The sequence below is a fragment of the Corythoichthys intestinalis genome, chromosome 2 (assembly GCF_030265065.1).
Source record: "Corythoichthys intestinalis isolate RoL2023-P3 chromosome 2, ASM3026506v1, whole genome shotgun sequence".
NCBI classification, from domain to species: domain Eukaryota; kingdom Metazoa; phylum Chordata; class Actinopteri; order Syngnathiformes; family Syngnathidae; genus Corythoichthys; species Corythoichthys intestinalis.
The window spans coordinates 6,115,832-6,134,798 of NC_080396.1; the positions used below are offsets into that span (position 1 = coordinate 6,115,832).

Here is an 18,967-nt window from a genome sequence, read left to right on the forward strand (position 1 = left end):
ATAAATATAACGTTACTGTCACTCACTCACGTAACGTTAGCCCTTCGGAGGGCTTGGTTTCTATTGATTATGACCACTGTCGATGCGTGGCTAACGTGTCTTACATACAGGCTTTATTTAATCTGTAAAAACACAGTGCTGTAGAGTGATGAGGGTGTAAAATTCAAACATAATAAAGCTTAACTGTCAGTTTTAGCTCAGTAGTCATTACTGAATAAATGTGCTCCAATACAGCAGGTATCATACATTTATTTTGAACACTGCTAAAACTCAAAATCCTACCAGTACCTACAGTTTAGACTAACTTAAAACTTCAAAACAGCTTGACACAAATGGAAATTAAATTGAAACACGTGGAAAATACACGGAGCTTTCAAGTGATGTGTGTTATCAAGCGTAATTACATTTTTAGGTAAGAATTTTTTTTTTTTTTAATAAGATCTAGAAGTTTTTAGTCACATCTTAGATGCAATTGTTGGCTGTTTTCAACAATGAACATCGAAAATCAAGACATTGATTGACTGAAAATGGTTCAATATTGGATTAATTTTTTTTTTCTCATGTATAGGCCTATTTATAATTGCTCTTTACCAAAAAAAAAAAAAAATGTTTTATCCGATTACTCGATTAATCGACAGTATTTTCAGTCGATTACTCGATTACTAAAATATTCGATAGCTGCAGCCCTACAAATGGCTCATACACATATTCCCACAAAAAATGTCTAAATACACCTTTAAACTAAATTACGAATGCATTCAAAAAAATCCTTAGCTCAAACAAAAACGTAGCTTATGCCGGTCTTCACAGGGAGCAGATGGATTCAGCCATGTGAAAAGAGGCAGACTAGAGGGCCGTGTATCCACCCAAATCAAAAAATAAATGCAAACACTTTCAAAACAAACCGTTACAACGTTACTTTAATTAAACGAATACTCAAAGCAGCAAAATTTAATTTGAATCTTTTTTTCTAATCGAATACCGTATTTTTCGGACTACAAGTCGCACCTGAGTATAAGTCGCACCAGCCATAAAATGCCCAACGAAGAGGAAAAAAACATATGCAAGTCGCATGTTTTTTGGGGGAAATTTACTTGATAAAATCCAACACATAGAACAGACATGTCATCTTGAAAGGCAATTTAATATAAAAATACAATAGAGAACAACATGTTAAATAAGTGTACAGTGTACAGTGCATGAAGAACGAAATGCGAATATACTGTCCTTACCAGGACGCTACGGCTGGATCCTGGCTATTCAGCGGGCTAAACTCCCAAATGACGATGCTGGACGTCCGTATAATTTGCTGAATCAATTACGTCCTCGATACCAAACAGGTTCGCATCCACGTAAATAAATGATAATTAGGTTCTTTTACAGCAATGACATGACACAAACGGTTAGCATGCGTTCGCTAGCATTAGTGCATTGTTCAAACAACCACACAACTGGCGCTAAGTGTCCGATCGCGGGTGGAAAACACACAACAACAACAGAAGAGATGATACACATAGGCGTTGCCTCTGTAGAGATATTTTACAAGATATTTTTCTCTCTCGCTAACTCACCCACTCACTCAGACTTACGCAGCTGTCCGTCTTCTTCTGGCGTGTAAGCGCTCTTCTTCACGTAAACAAGTCCGAGTGCGCCCCCGACGTGGGCGTGAAAGCGCCACAAACTAAAAGCATGCATTTCAACGTGGCCATAGCTATTAAGAGTTATTCAGATAACTATAGCATAAAGAACATGCAAACAAGTTTACCAAACCCTCAGTGTCACTCCAAAACATCAAAATAACATGTGAAATGATATCATAATGTGTTAATAATTTCACACATAAGTCGCTCCTGAGTATAAGTCGCATCCCCAGCCAAACTATGAAAAAAAACTGCGACTTATAGTCAGAAAAATATGGTACTCGAGTTAACCCTTTAACACCTAAGCCTATTTTGGCCGAATTTGCATGCCTTTGATGTTGCCTTTATATTTCAAACAAAAAACTGTTCACAATTGCCAAGTCGGGTCCCTTTTTTCAGGATACCTTGAACTTCATGTCCAAACCGTTGTTTTCTTCACTGACCAACTTTAATCCACATTTTGGACCCAAAAAGACAAAAAAATCCCAAAATCTTTTTTCAAAATTTGTAATGTTGAAGTCCCACTGACAACCAAACATGCTCGACCAACCGTTTTGAAGCTTGATAATATTTAACTTGCTAGTAGTGTTGCACCGATACCATTTTTTGGCCCCGATACCGATACCTGGCTGTGCAGTATCGGCCGATACCGATACCATACCGATACCACCCCGTTTATATATATATTTTTTTTTTCCCAAAGAGCTATATAATTGGATGTGAAATCATTGCTATCAAGGCTTTGTCAGGCTGTTGCTTACCTTTGCAAAATAGGAAAAAGTACACTAAACCCTAGTAGACAATCGTTGAATAAACCTTTGGCTCTCGAAGGCCAAAATAGTGCTAAATTTGTGAAATTAATAAAACATGTATAATACTAGCCCAACAGTAAGAAAGTACAAATAAATTCATAATAATAAACTCTGAATGAACCGAATAAACTTTTTTAAACCTCTCAAAGTCCAAACAGTGCAACTTTCATGAAATTATTGTCACATTCTGCTGCTGGTTAGATTGTGTTTTGTTGCTGGGCTGGTAGTGGGGGCGTTCCTGACGTCGCACTTGAATCCAATGCAGGCTCATCAACGCAGCATTTAAGCACGGGTGATCTCAGAGAAGGCTGCCGAGATATTTGCCTTGCTGATCGCTATTTGACATCTGGCACAATAATCTCGCTACATTTGCTTGTTACGCCCCTGCATTGGGTTTTTCTGTTAGTGTGCTGCTCTCGTTTGTAACCGCTGCCTATCGTCTTAGTTAACCTTCGAGTTTGTCCGTCGACCTGCTGTCACGGACTCCCTTTAGTTATTTCTACTATCCCGCGATCGCGTGTTATTTTTTGTTTGCGATTATTAAACCCTTGTATGTATCCCCCGCTTGTTGTCTGCTTCGAGGTTCAACCTTGTTTCCGCATTTGCGGACGCTAACAATTATAAGTAATAACTGACCACAGCATCCCGTCTCTCCTTTTTTTTGGGAGGCGGGAGTCCCTTATTTCTATTTCTGAAAGGTGGCAACAATACTTTGGTAACACTTCCCAAATTACTCCGTCATTTTTTTCAGTAAAAGACAATAAAAGTAAAGTAGACGAAGTGAACTGACCAGAGATTGTTGCTCCGGTCCAGCGGCCTTCTTCCTCTGGATAGCAGTCCTGCTCTTGCAGGCCCAAACTCGTTGTGTTCGTTCACGTTTCGTCTTCAAATGTTTTATCAAGTTTGAGGTATTGAAACTGGCCGATTTAACTCCACATCTCCAAACTTTCAGGCCACAAATCTTGCATGCAGCCATTGATTTTAATCGACGGGATTTCTATTTGGAAATATTTCCCCACCGCCGCCATATTTCCTGGTTTGTTTTTCGTCCTTATGAAAAAGCCCCCTTTTGATTGGTCAGGAGTGGATATTGGCCCGCTCTCATTGGTCTGGAGCAGGCCAATAGCGATAGCTGCTTGGTGTTCACGTGTCATCACACAACACAGAGACAGAGTGTAGTGAGCGCCAGGAGGAGAAAAAAGCTGTGGTCAAATGTTATAATAATGGACCGGTAAATGGTATCGGCGCCGTCTTTGTTGGTACTCGCCGATACCAATACCACCATTTTGGGCCGGATCGGCGCCCCCTGCCGATACTAGTATCGGTATCGGTGCATCTTTACTTGCTAGGATAAACATTCAATAGAAAAAAATAAGATTGAATAGTTTTATGTTGGACAATTCAACACAAACAGCAGCTATGGTCATAGGCGTTTTTGGCCTTCACACATACTATGGTCAAAACATGTTATATACAGTGCAAAATAGTGAGAAAAAAATTATATATATTATCCAACACAAAAAGGGTTTGGAGGATATCTCTTTGTGAAGTTAGGTGTTGTACCCATCACCTTATCAAAGTATATATGTACATGCAATCAAGCTTCTCGAACACACATCGATATCGAAATTGAAAAGATTCATAGTGAAGAAAAAATGATAAACATTGAAAAAAAAGTATTTTCAAAAATATTGACACGTTGTTCAGTTCAATTCAATTTTTTTTGGCATGCGACCCAATAAAGTTTTTTTTTTTTTTGCGCACTCAATAAAGTTTGCTTTTGAACATGTCACTAAACTGCGTCACATACAACGTCACACAGCGTACTCATCCGCCGTTTGCGCACTGCTGTCACTTCTACTCGCCGAGACGCCGACAGTTCAGAGGAAAACAATGGCAAATACAGTTCATTCTATTCCTTAAGTTAATGAAATAATGCATTAGCTTGCGCTAAATTTAGTTTTCGAGTCATTCTGCACGTTTCAAAGTCGCTCGCTCAATCCAACCGGCCGTTGCTTGCTACGCGTGTCTCCTTTACCCTAGTTGGCGCCTTGCTCGTCAATTTATTAAAAATGTTCACATTAGGTTCGTCCTTCTTGACATCACAACGGCTCTTGGGATATGTAGTCTTTTGTGCTGCTTTCGGTTTTGAAAAAAAAGACGAGAAATGATGGAAATATGGAGATGGACACATGGTCCATGCAGCGTTTTAATGCATATTTATGAGTACAATAAAACTAAAACTCAAATGACATTATCTCCTGTTTTACTTTGTCGATTGACTTCAAATAAAAACCGTTGTGGACATCAACTTCTGTACTTTCAAACGAGAGCAACCAGGGGCACGTGGGTGACGTAATTACAGCGTTATGAGGCTTAAAAGATGATATGTGTAAACGTGTCGCAACCGACACGTTCGGTGTTAAAGGGTTAATCGATTAATCGTTGCATCACTAATTCGACACCAGAGCGTTTGTAGTCATTCTGTCTGATTTTCGGGGCATTTACAGGTCATTTCCTGTTGAGTTTGAGTCACTACCTAATCATTTGGGTGATTCCCAGGTCAATTCCTGTTCTATAACTCAAAATGAACAGGAAGTGACCCATAAAACACCCCAAAATCAACAGGAAGTAACTGAAAATCAACAGGAAAATGAGATTAAATGGCCCAAAATTACCTCATTGCCGCATTGGCTGCCACTGCAGCCATAGATGTTCATTCGCTGCCATCCCTCCCACTTCAAACGGATTGGACGTCTACTAGTGATAAACTCATTCCAATTCACAGCAGACGCTTGTTTTTCTGTTTATCAGTTGTTTTTAGAATATCCTAGAATGATTTCTTGACCAATGTATCGATAATCGTTGTATCATCAGATCATCGTTATCATGAGCTTTGTATCGCAAATCGTATCGTATCGTGAGGTAACAAGATGTTCCCACTCCTAATTTTGTCACACCCCTCATATTTAGATCTGGTTCTGGCAAGCATTATATTTACTGTGGCACACCCAAATATTTCAAGTGTCCACAGAGTACATGATGTCCTGTTCCCTCATTATTTGAAGATTTAGTGGCCATAGAAAGGAAAGGAAGGGGAAGTGGCGATGAGTCAACGAGGGGAAAAAAAACGTGGTAGGGTGCGATAGAAAGAGCAGATCAGAGATACAGCTGGTCGGGTGCCAGAAGACACAGAGACACACAAAAACACTTACACGGTGTACCAACGCCGTGGCACAGTGACATTTCTAGCGGAGCTTGCATAAGCCGTCTCCCCCCACCGTTCTAATCCTACTTGTATAACCAGACATTCATTGGCGTTATATAAGCTCTTTCTTGCTCCATCTCTCTTATTTTGTACACACACTAACATACTGACGAACACACGTGTCCTCTTGCCAGCTTACGCAATGCCCATCATTTGATGTTCTTTTTTTTTTTCTTCCGAATTTTAAAAGGCACACAAAAAAGCAACAGGTGTCAACGACAGTGTTTGATAAGTTGTACATACGTACACACCTAGGGCCTCGGTTTGCATAGGGACGGTAGGGACATAACACTAGCAACTTTTCAGGATGCTCAAATTGTCCCCACCAACTTTTAAGCAACTTTATTTGCATTATATAATGGGGGTGCACGATATCCATTTTTTGAAAATGATACCGATATCGATAACTTCCTGCTCCTCAAAGCCGATACCGATATCGATAACCGATAATAAATATATAATTTTTTACATGTACAACCCAGGGGTCGCGTTAACCGAATATTTTCCGTCGTTGACCGATTTTTTAAAACGGTGACGGAAAAAGTCCATCCGTCATTTTGACCGGTTGCAATTCATACCCCAGACCACAGGGTGGCGAGTGAGCTTATTAATTAGCTATTGTCTCTCTTGATGCATGACGTCGTTGGCCTTACTCTGAAAAATGTCAAGGCAACTGAGTGTCCGAAGTTTCTTCAAAAAAACCCCAAACGATGATGGTGTTGATAAAAGAGGTGAAAAAACAGGGACTGCACAAGCGGGCACGCAATTCAAGTCCATGCGCACCAGGAGGAAAGTGTGAGACTACGTTCAGGCCACAGCAGGTGAACTGTTAATTTCATTGTTCCATATGCTACATATGGTAGGCTACCTAACTACTGGGGCCACAGTCAGCTGTTTTTGTCACTGCGGCGAAAAAGTTACATATTCATCTGCTTGATGTGTGATGGCACGGTGTGGATTCTCTGTTAAGCTTGTTCGGACAGAATATTAATTTAAAATGAATGAAAACTAAATACTATTGAATTTGTTGAAGCGGTATGCAATGTTAAGAGTCTTGTTAGCTGTAGGCGCACTATCCTAGACCCCTCACTATCCACTCGCGGGGGCCTGCGCTTGTCAGTGACTTCCCTTATTCTCGCTATATGATTATACAACTTTAATGTAGCGCCTCTGCTGTTAGGCAGAGGGTGATGTGGGCTACTGGACTAGTTCTAGGTTCAGGGAGTGGTAAGTAAGAAAAGGAAGGAACCAGAGACAGATACTACTTGAAACAAAGCCGGCAATTTACTAAACAAATTAACAAGACAATGGACAAACTACAATTAACAAAAAAAGTAATGTACATCAATTTACAAGGTGTACCTGTGCAAAATACCTTTTGCTATTAACCTCCTTAATTTTATATTAAAGATTATAATAAAAGGTAGGTGCAATCAGTTGTTTTGTTTCTTTTTTATCCTAGTTTTGTTCTGTCTTCTGACCGGTCAGGTTTTCTACTTATAGTGATTATTGTGTTTTGTTTAGTTTTAAAGCAAAATCACAATATTGCGCAACAATCAATTTGTAACACTCCAAATAATATTCGAAGGCACTTAGAAGTTCAAATTATTGAAAGAACTTAACACTCAAAACCAAATGTAGAACAATTTAGCTGTCCGTTAATTGTCCTCCAAAGATCCAATGGGTTTGTGGTGTATAGGAAGCACACCATTCAGTTCTGTCCATCCAAAAGAAAAAACATAATCCCAACTCCTACCGCAACCTTGGTTGTGACGGTAGCTCGTTGTTCAGAAGGGAAAATCCAACTCTTGGGTTAGCTCGCCACTCGGCTCTTACCGAGAATCCTGTTGTCCTTGACGTCGTCGTCACTCTTCAATTGGCAGTCTGAGTTTCGGGGGAAACTCAGTGGCTTTTCCCAAGGGGGAAAAAAAACCTGGCCTGTTATCAGGCCACGAGAAATAAATTTTAGACATTTGTACAACAAAAAAAAATAGTTTTAACTCAGTCTAGCTGCTAGGAAGGCCGCATTTCGAGACCTAAAATGGCGGCTCGAACGTAGCCGTTAGTCGACCGTTTATCCACAGTACGGCACATTTTTCACATCAAATGAATTTAAGTCACAAAATAAAATACATCATTTTTTCATTAAATAAAATACTAACAATGACACTTACATCCAATATAATTCTACGTTTCGTAGTATAAATTGTGGCAACTGAATGTGCCCATTGCATGGTAGCTCCGCTAAAACTAACTTCTCAAAATAAGCATTTTAACCAAATAAAACTTACCAAAACGCTCCTGATTAATGTTTAGAGCCTTCCAAAGGGTCACACAACTCAAGTAGTGAGGCTCAGGATCGGCGTTTTGGGAGGAAAAAAGGTTTAATTCTTCTCTTCATTAGCGGTAGCTCGTAGCCAACTGCTACGCTTCCTCTCGGTCTCTTGTCTGAGACTCGTGGGCTCTCTCACTCTTGGAAAAAAACTTTATTAGTGAAAGCAAAAATTTGTAACTTATTGAATATTTATAAATGTTAATTATTTATAAAATTACACTTTTTTTTTTTTAAATCATTTTTAATATGCAAATGCTCACTTATTTGGTGGTTTATTTATTACTTATTTGCCCAATTTTTAATCTAATTTAATTTAATTATTTTAACTGGGGTTACATCAACATTTGTTAATAATACGCTCTGTTTGTAGTATCATCCATCGCTTTTCCTTTTTAAATGGGCACTTATAAGCGAATGCAAGAAGTGACAACGGGAACATTTTTAAACAGGCATTTCACGGGAGAGCATTTCGACTCTTCGGCCAATCATATAGCGAGAGCGAGTGGATAGAGCCGGTAACGCGCTCGGCCAAATGGACACACAAGTACAGTAGGTGAATTATGCCAAACAAAGGGTCACCACAATGTCATTATCATCATTTTAAAAATTTAAGTGACGGGTAAAAATAGATTACGACCGGATTTTTATGACCCTGTCAGTCAAAATGACAGACAACGAAAAAGTCTAGCACAACCTCTGGTACAACCTGAGTTTTTGAACACCTGGAGGTTTAAAAAAAACAAAAAAAAAACTCATGGTGCGGGTGCTAATTTGGCGGCCGGACGGACTGAAGGGCACAGGCAGGAGGAAATTCCCGAAATGACCCGATAGCCAAACCCCTGAAGAAAAAATAATGCAGTTTATACGACCACGATTCTTCGTGAAAGACATGCCGATCACATCAGTTTTACCACGGACATTTGGACAAGTGATGTCAAGTAAGCATGTTTATCATGACGGCACAGTGGTTAGTTGATAATTGTAACATGCACCAAACCACACAAAGAAGTCATCTAGTCAGTAATGCATTCAGTACGCTTTAAATTTATGACGTCTTAATCAGATCATTCTTCTTAAATCTAGTCAAATAATTTTCCCCATCTTGTTTTGAGTGTTGAAGACTAGTTAACAGATGAATGCGCCAGATTATTCCACTTACTTGAACTAAATATTGCCATTTGTTCTTATTTAGCCCAAACATCTAAAAAATAAGTTCATTACGCTTTAAATTTATGACGTCTTAATCAGATCATTCTTCTTAAATCTAGTCAAATAATTTTCCCCATCTTGTTTTGAGTGTTGAAGACTAGTTAACAGATGAATGCGCCAGATTATTCCACTTACTTGAACTAAATATTGCCATTTGTTCTTCTTTAGCCCAAACATCTAAAAAAATAAGTTCATTTTCAAGAAAAAAAATGCTTTCAAATAATGTTTTGAACCATACCATGTGCCAGAATTTTCTCCAGTTAAATGTGGAGAAGACAGAGGTGATCATTTTTGGGCCAAAAAAGGAAAGGTCAAAGATAAGCGGCCAACTTAGCACAATGTCACTTACGGCTACAAATCAAGTCAGAAACCTTGGCGTAATTATTGACTCAGATCTAAAATTTGATAGCCATCTAAAGTCCGTCACTAAATCCGCTTATTACCACCTAAAAAATATAACCAGAATTAAGGGGCTTCTGACTCAACAAGACATGGAAAAACTTATGCATGCATTCATTTTCAGCAGATTGGACTACTGCAACGGTATATTTACAGGTCTTGATAAAAAATCAGTCAGGAAGCTGCAGCTAGTACAGAATGCTGCAGCCAGAGTCCTCACAAATACAAGGAAGCTGGACCACATTACACCGGTTTTGAAATCGCTACACTGGCTTCCAGTGAGTCAAAGGATAGACTATAAAATACTACTGCTCGTCTACAAAACACTTAATGGCCTTGGACCAAAATACATGCTTGACTTGTTAGATTCCTATGAGACATCTAGACCCCTAAGGTCGTCTGGAACCGGTCTTCTCCATGTTCCAAGAACAAGAACCAAGCAGGGTGAGGCAGCATTTAGTTATTATGCTCCTCACCTCTGGAACAAGTTACCCGAACGTCTGAAGTATGCTCAAACTGTTAGCTCCTTTAAATCAGGGCTAAAAACGCTTTTGTTTAGCACTGCATCTCCATAACTGTCTATATAATTCAATCTATCTGCTTTCTATTCCTCTTGTGCTTATCTCCATTGCTGATTTCAATTATTATTAGTAGTAGTAGTTTTTGTTTTATTTTTATTTTTTTTATTTTTATTCAGTGATTAAATGCGATCTTTTGTCTTAGTTTTTACGTTGTGTTGATTTAAATGTGATTTTTATGGTCTTCATGTGATGTAAAGCACTTTGAATTTCCTTGTGTTGAATTGCGCTATATAAATAAATTTGCCTTGCCTTGCCTTGCCATACATATTCTTGAATAAAGAACATTTCTGACAAGTTTTTTTTTTTTTTTTTTTTTAAGGATTATGAATAATAATTTATTGCTTAAAATAAGGCTGTTAAGCTTATTTTCAGTTGGCTATTTTTCTTCAAGAAATCTGAGTGAAATATACTTGAAGTGCAGGCAGTTAATTTCACTTATTTCCTATAGATTTACACTGAAAACAAGGGAATTTAACTAATTTTAAGGAGTTGTGTTTTTGCTGTGTAGTAATGTTATATGTTAGGAATGGCTTACTTTTAAAGCCATTTTTGTGCAACTTAGGTATTTACTCTGTAAGTAATTGTTGCCAAAAGTTTACCATTACACAATGTCAGACAGATCGGTCTTTATTTAGTAGTTGGAATTTACTACTTGTTCACATTTGATGTTGAAAAAGGAGCAATAATATTTTTGCACAGTAATATTTTCTCTTGTGTATACTTTAAAATTTTACATAAATCTTTTAATAGAATTATCGGCTTGACATTGTCGGTTGGAACAAGGAGGAAATTATCGGTTATCGGTATCGGCTGAAAAATGCATTATCGTGCATCACTAGTAGTATACTATAAAATTAATACTATTTATTTAACTTTTGTTACTCTGACTATGTGTGCCTTTCATTCAAAATAATTATGGTAATATTTCAGTGTGCCCTCCACTTTATCTATTTTCAGGTTAAAACAAATTAAAAGTTGAACAGTTTTTCCCCTCCCCCAAAAATGCGGAATGCACACCAGAAAAAGCATCTGAACTCACACAAAGTATTCTTAAAATGGTTGTCCGGGACATTGTAATTCATTTTAACATTCAGAACAATATAGACAATGACATACCACAAAAAGAGTAAGAATTGTTTTGACTCCTGTTAAAAAGGTGAAGTCACAGTGTTTCCGTGTTTTTTTTTTTTTTTCCACTAGTTAATGCCAGCAGCATTTGACCTTATTGTTTATGAATTATTATTGATATTTACGTTATTTATATCTTAATAAAGAATTTAGGTGTTCCAAAATGTTTTTTGTGAATTAATAAGCTTCAACAAAAATGTCATTATTAAAGTAGTAAAAAAAAAAAAATTTATTATTAGATTAGTCGACTAATCGTAAAAATAGTCTGCTGACTAATCGGGAGGAAATTAGTCGTTTAGGACTGCCCTACTTCGATCATTTAGTCTAATCAATTAATTAGGTTCATAATCGTTAGAAATGTAGCCCTGACCATTGTTCACCCAATCTGTTTGGTCTTATTGGTGTCCCGTCTTCAGCAAAAAGTGTACATGCAAATTACATTTATTTACATTTGTTATATCGCCACTACCAATGTTGAGACCAAACCTACGCCCTTGCCTTCTGCGTAGGTACGATAAATCTGAGCCGATGCGACGACAACGCCGTCAGCCGAGACCATGATATAGAGCGCGAGCCGAGTGGCATGCACGTCAACGACGACTTCAATCGTCCGGACGACCAAGCGCGGGTGCTGGTCAACGTGAACCACCCGGCGACAGAAGAAGACATTTTCCTCTCACCTCAACTGGCGCGGGCAGTAAAACCTCACCAGGTAGCCAGCAATTCTTCTTCTTTTGATTTGGGAATTCTAAGTAAAGTCCAACTCAGGTTTTTGTCATTCATCTCAGATCGGGGGAATTCGTTTCCTGTATGACAATCTGGTGGAGTCGTTGGAGCGTTTTGGAAGCAGCAGTGGATTTGGCTGCGTCCTGGCCCACAGCATGGGCCTGGGCAAAACACTGCAGGTCATCTCCTTCATTGACGTTCTCTTCAGATACACCAAGGCACACACCGTGCTCGCCATCGTACCTGTAAGCTCTTTCAATTTTTAAAGTCTAAGCATTAATTACTTCTTGTCTTTGCCATGTGGAGATACAGATCTTAGCCCCAGCCTAGGTTGGTTTGGGGACAATTCGGGGACAATATCAGGTCACATCCTGTCTATTTGTGGACATTTATGGGGCCTGGGAGAATGATATCAGGTAATTTGGGAACATTTGGGAGGCGTGGCCTATTCATATCAGGTCATTTGGGAGCATTTGGGGGCGTGGCCTAGTCATATCCGGTCATTTGGGAACATTTAGGGGGCGTGGCCTGATCATATCAGGTCATTTGGGAACATTTAGGGGGCGTCGTCTGGTCATATAAGGTCATTTGGGAACATTTGGGGGGCGTTGCCTGATCATATAAGGACATTTGGGGGCGTGTCCTATTGATATCTGGTTATTTCCTGTTGATTTGGGGACATTGTTTTTTTTGCCATTGAAAATGAATGGGGAAAAAATTTGGACGTTCATAGCCGTCAATGGCATCCAAGTACATTGGCATCTATAGAATGGACAAACATGCCCGTCAATGGCATTAAACAGAGGAAATGCCATTGGAAATGAATGGAAAATTTGGACGTCCATGTCCGTCAATGGCAGCAACCTCTATAAGCGTCAATGGAAGCTGGGAAGTTTGGGGGACACGTCCTGTTTATATCTGGTCATTTTCTGTTGATTTGGGGAAATTTGTTTTTTTTTCCCCATTGAAATTGAATGGGAAAAATTTTGGACGTCCATGGCTGTCAATGGCATCGACTTACATAGGCGTCAATAGAAAGCAAGTACATTGGCATCAATACAATGGAGAAACATGCCCGTCAATGGCATTAAACAAAGTAAATGCCATGAGAAATGAATAGGAAATTTGGACGTCCATGGCCGCCAATGGCAGCACCCCCTATAAGCGTCAATGGAATCGGGGACGTTTGGGGGAGACGTCTTATTGATATCTGGTCATTTGTTGTTGATGTGGGGAAATTTTGTTTTTTCCCCATTGAAAATGAATGGGAAAAATTCTGGACGATGAAGACAACAAAAATGTTCTAGTTTCTAAATGAATTCCTTCCCAACTAAAATCAAAGAATCACTCATGAGTTTCATAGACTGTGAATATACAGTGGTATGAAAAAGTATCTGAACTTTTTGGAATTGCTGACATTTCTACATAAAATCACCATCAAATGTGAACTGATCTTTGTCAATATCACACAGATGAAAAAACAGTGTCTGCTTTAACTAAAACCACCTAAACATTTTTAGGTTTTCATATTTTAATGGGGATAGCATGCAAACAATGACAGAAGGGTAGAAAATAAGTGAACCCTCTGCCTAGGAAGACTTAAAGAACAATTGAAACCTATTTTTACCAAACATTTAAGTCAGGTGTGTGCCCAATTATTGATGATTGGTTTTAAAGCTGCCCTGCCCACTATAAAACACACACCTGGTAAGAAATGTCTTGATGACAAGCATTTTCCGATTTGCATCATGGTTCGGTCAAAAGAGCTGTCTGAAGACCTGCGATCAAGGATTGTTGATTTGTATAAAGCTGGGAAAGGATACAAAACCAGACAAGTTGTCTACTAATGGAAAGAGTTTGGCACTGTTGCTTCTCCCCCAAGGAGTGGCCGTCCACCAAAGATGATGCCAAGAGTTCAGCGCAGAATACTCAGAGAGGTAAAAAAGAACCCTAGCGTGTCTGTTCAAGACTTACAGAAATGACTGGCACAGTCCAATATCTCTGTGTACACATCAACTATATGTAAAGCAATGGCCAAGAAAGGTGTTCATGGAAGGACTCCCCGTAGGAAGCCACTGCTGTCTAAAAATAATATTGTTGCTCGATTAATGTTCGCAAAAAGGCACTTGGACAATCCACAGAGTTGTGGCAAAATATTTTGTGGACTGATGAAACCAAAGTTGAATTGTTTGGGAGCAACACACAATGTCATGTGTGGAGGAAAAATGGAACAGCTCACTAACATCAACAACAACATTAACACCTCATCCCCACTGCGAAGCATGGCGGAGGGAGCATCATGATTTGGGGCTGTTTTGCTTCTTCAGGGCCTGGACAACTTGCAATCATTAATGGAAGAATGAGTTCAAAAGTTTATCACAATGTTTTGCAGGAAAATCTGAGGCCCTCTGTCAGACAGTTGAAGCTATAAAGAGGATGGATGCTGCAACAAGACAATGATCCAAAACACAGAAGTAAATCAACTTCAGAATGGTTTCAAAAGAACAAAATACAGGTTACGGAGTGGCCAAGTCAAATTCCAGACTTGAACCCCATTGAGATGCTGTGGCATGACCTAAAGCCAGCGATTCATGCCAGACCTGCCAGGAATCTGACTGAACTACAGCAGTTTTGTAGAGAAGAATGGGCCAAGATTAGTCCTGATCGATGTGCCAGACTGATCTACAGAAAGTGGCTGGTTGAAGTTATTGCTGCCAAAGGGAGGAGGGGGGGGGCACAAAATATTAAATCTGATGGTTCACTTACTTATTTTTTCCACCTTCTGTCATTGTTTGCATACTGTCCTCATTAAAGTATGAAAACCCATAAATATGTGGGTGGTTTTAGTTAAAGCAGACACTGTTTTTTCATCTGTGTGGTTTTGACAAAGATCATATCACATTTGATGGTGATTTTGTGCAGAAATTTGAGAAATTCCAAAAGGTTGAGACTTTTAATACACTAACTGTACATTAACCCAGTTGGTAGTACCATGTGCAGATGAAGCGTCAAGAAATGAACCCTTTGTTGAACCATTTAGCTCAAGTGGTTCAAAGCCTCATGTGGCTTCATCTTGTTGCTAACTTAGTAACAAGGTGTTGACAGTGTTAATATCTTTTGTCAGCTGTTTTCTGTCCAAGGAAGCAAAGAAATAAAGTTTGCACTGCATGTAATAATGCACAACTTTTATTTTGTTTTCGCCATAGGTGAATACGTTACAAAACTGGTTGGCAGAGTTTAACATGTGGGTCCCAGATGCTGAGGCCTTGACCCCAAATAGCAACAATGGCCCGGTGAGGCCGCGCACCTTCAAGGTTCACATCCTCAACGATGAACACAAGTGAGTTACTGAAGCATGGAGCCGAGGGCAAAATGTCATATAAACAAACAGTGCATGGCCTGCAAAACTACCATACACCCCTCAAAAAATCTACATACCAAAAAAATGCCACGTGTCAAAATCCATTTTGCCACATACAAAAAAAAGTGCCACATGTCAAAATCATTTTTGCCAAATGGTCCAAAAAAAAGCCACATGACAAAATCCATTTTGCCACATGGCAAAAAAAATGCCACATGACAAAGTCAATTTTGCCCGATGGCAAATACCACTTTTGGTTCTCGCCATAAGCGGAGTTTAAGGGGGGCCAGGCCCCCCTGGTGGCCAAAAATTTTCATTGCATGTAATTGACTTTCCTATATATGATTTGTAAATTAAGGATTTTCCGGTAAAATATTGTCTATAAAAGTTGTAAAGCAATAAAATACACAACAAAAATAAATAAAATGAACCCAAAAAAAAGATTTTAAAAGATTTTATTTTGAAAAAGTTTTATAATGGGTCTAAATTATTTCTCGAACAGATCATGTGACTAGGACCTTAGACGGTCATTTGCTTTGCTTAGCCAAAACTACCCGAGGACCGAAGAGACAAGATGGATATACGTAATTTTTTCAAACCTAAGCTTTCAAAAACTACAACTACTACTGAGCAAGAACCAAGGATTGAAAATGTGGACCATGATATGCAAGAAACCACCGTCAAAATGGTGAGCGGAGTTTCAATTTGCCCCACTAAAGACGCTATTTGTACAACAAAGCCACCACCGGTGTCTTGCCAATGTAGTTACCCCCGTCAAAAATGGTGTCCCCTGGCCGCGGGAGCACATACACACACATTAGTTATGAGTTATGTCGACTTAAACAATGAATTGAAGCCAGAAAAGAACCACAGTTATATATTTTGGACACCAACGTTTATTAAACTGGAGAAACCAGAAATAACAGTTATAGATCATCCTATGAGTAAAACAGTGAAACATTGCCTTTTTTACATTAGTTACGTATGTTACGTTATACAACAGAAAAAAATGTGTTTTTTTGATGGATGGGCCATATTTTAAAAGCTCGTAGATAAATACATCACCAAAACACAGAAATCAGGCAAATCAGTGCAGCGCAGTGGCTCCGCCCAAGGGGTACAATTTTTGACGGGGGTAACTACATTGGCATGACACCAGTGGACGTACCATATTCGATGGATGACAATCTTGGCGAAAAGTAAAGCTGTCCTAAGCAGCCTGAGTTATAATTCTCCTCAAGAATGATGGGAAACATAAAACGCTCATTTTCAACTTATTATTATAAATGTTCTTGTAAGTTAATTTTATTGTTGACACTGCATTTCGGGGTCATCAACATGTTGTTCCCCCCCTGGCCCAAATGTCAAACTCCGCCTATGGTTCTCGCTGTCTCTTCTCTCCCAAGGGAATTGACAGATTGAGCAGTGATGGCCAAATGAAGCTTCTTGAAGCAGTGAAGCTTCATGGTGGTTCATTTGCTCTCAAGTGGTCTTGAAGCCCAAGAGGGTGACAGTGTTGAAAATTTTAAGGCTATTCGTTTAAGTAAATATGAATCTACTTGTGTTATTATTAGGGCTGTCAAATGATTAAAATTTATAATCGAGTTAATCACAGCTTAAAAATTAATCGTAATTAATTGCAATTCAAACTATCTCTAAAATATGCCATATGTTTCTGTAAATTATTGTTGGAATGGAAAGAGAAGACAAGACGGATGTATACATTCAACATACGGTACATAAGTACTGTATTTGTTTATTATAACAATAAATTCACAAGATGGCATTAACATTATTAACATTCTTTCTGTTAAAGGGACCCACGGATAGAAAGATCTGTAATTCTTAATAGATAAATGTGAGTACAAGTTATAGTAATTTTATATTAAAACCCCTCTGTATGTTTTCGTTTTGATGAAGTTTGTAAAATTTTCAATCAAAAAATAAACGAATAGCTCGCCATTGTGCAAGGTAGTGATTGAAATACACCACAAGGTGTCAACGGCGAGTTTTAAATTGATTAGAGATCTAGCCAAGTTTTTCTAGTGCGTTTTGCCCCTCGACTGACGCCGTAGTTTCCGGGTTCATTGTACCTTACGTTCATTTGAGCGTTGACTTCACAACGTACGAGACCTCTGATAGTTTGTATATTGTTACTAAATATTGCCATCGAGTGTATTTGTTGAGCTAAATGAAATGTTTGAATAGAGTTTGACCAAAGTCTGAGTATGTTTTATGTGTATTTTGCATAGCTATTTTGATTGGGAATGCCAATTCTCTTTGCATTGAGCGCTTTTCTTTATGTGAACATTATTCTTTTTTGAGAGATAAGAATATTATTTTTGTTGTGCATTCAGTAAATAATACTGTAGCGACTTACCTGTTCCACCCAAATGCATGATGGGAAGTTGGGCAACCATGACTGTAATTGGTGGCTGCAGATGGTATATGTTCTGCGTTGTGTTCACTGAAGCGTGTTAAGAAAAAGATCATTTCCTGTCATTCTTCCCCACGTCGCTCGCCACAATAGTCATAATGAATGCCTGTGTCCACTTGCTTTTCTCTGCCTCTTAGCTCTCAATATACATAAAACGACGCCATTTTAGTCTGTTTGCGGCAATGCATGAGTGGGTCATTCCGCGCATGCGTTAAATGCGTTGAATATTTTAACGTGATTAATTTAAAAAATTAATTACCGCCCGTTAACGCGATAAATTTGACAGCCCTAGTTATAATAGGAAAATGCAACAAGTGCTTTAAGGATCATTTTTAAATTCATTTTTCTTTAGAAATACATGGGTACCTTTGCTTACAAAGTTGATTGGTTCTGGAATGGTTAACTCTTTTGCTGTGGTCATCCAGAAACACAGCATCCAGGGCCAAGGTGGTGGAGAGCTGGGCCCAGGATGGGGGTGTTCTTCTGATGGGCTACGAGATGTACCGTCTGTTGTCACTCAAGAAGAACTTATTTTCTGGGAGGAAGAAGAAGAGTAAGAAAACTGCAGGACCCGCCGTCATCAACCTTGATGAGGAGGACAGACAGCAGAAACTGCTCAAAGGTGAGAGCAGATGAGGTGTTTTTGAACTAAATCGAATTTCAAATTGTAAAAATGATCCTCTTCCAGCTGTTGAGAGAGCTTTGGCCAGACCCGGACCTGATGTGGTGATTTGCGATGAAGGCCATCGCATTAAGAACTGCCACGCCAGCACCTCACAGGCCCTGAAGAACATCCGAACCAAGCGGCGCGTGGTCCTGACGGGATACCCGCTCCAGAACAACCTGATCGAATACTGGTGCATGGTGGACTTTGTTCGGCCCGACTTCCTCGGTAAAGCACTTGCAGCTATCGATTATTTAAGTAATCGTTTAATTTAGCGAATAGTTAAAATAATCGAGTAATCGGATTATGAACATTTAATGCGTTGCACATTTTAGGACAGGAGTAGCCAACGTCGTTCCTCGAGGGCCCCTATCCAGCTTCTTTTCCATGTCTCCCTCCTCCAACAC

General features: G+C 39.1%; 1 protein-coding gene across 2 annotated transcripts in view; it reads left to right on the forward strand.

Annotated features, from left to right (window-relative positions):
* The window catches only part of LOC130904391 (helicase ARIP4-like), an 81,507-nt gene that overhangs the window by 32,908 nt on the left and 29,632 nt on the right, over nucleotides 1-18,967 (forward strand). For both annotated transcript variants that reach the window (XM_057817129.1, XM_057817121.1), the window contains exons 5-9: nucleotides 11,882-12,084; nucleotides 12,161-12,343; nucleotides 15,305-15,438; nucleotides 18,322-18,518; nucleotides 18,585-18,788. In XM_057817129.1, the coding sequence (XP_057673112.1) occupies nucleotides 11,882-12,084; nucleotides 12,161-12,343; nucleotides 15,305-15,438; nucleotides 18,322-18,518; nucleotides 18,585-18,788 (921 nt within the window). The remainder of the gene's footprint in view (nucleotides 1-11,881; nucleotides 12,085-12,160; nucleotides 12,344-15,304; nucleotides 15,439-18,321; nucleotides 18,519-18,584; nucleotides 18,789-18,967) is intronic.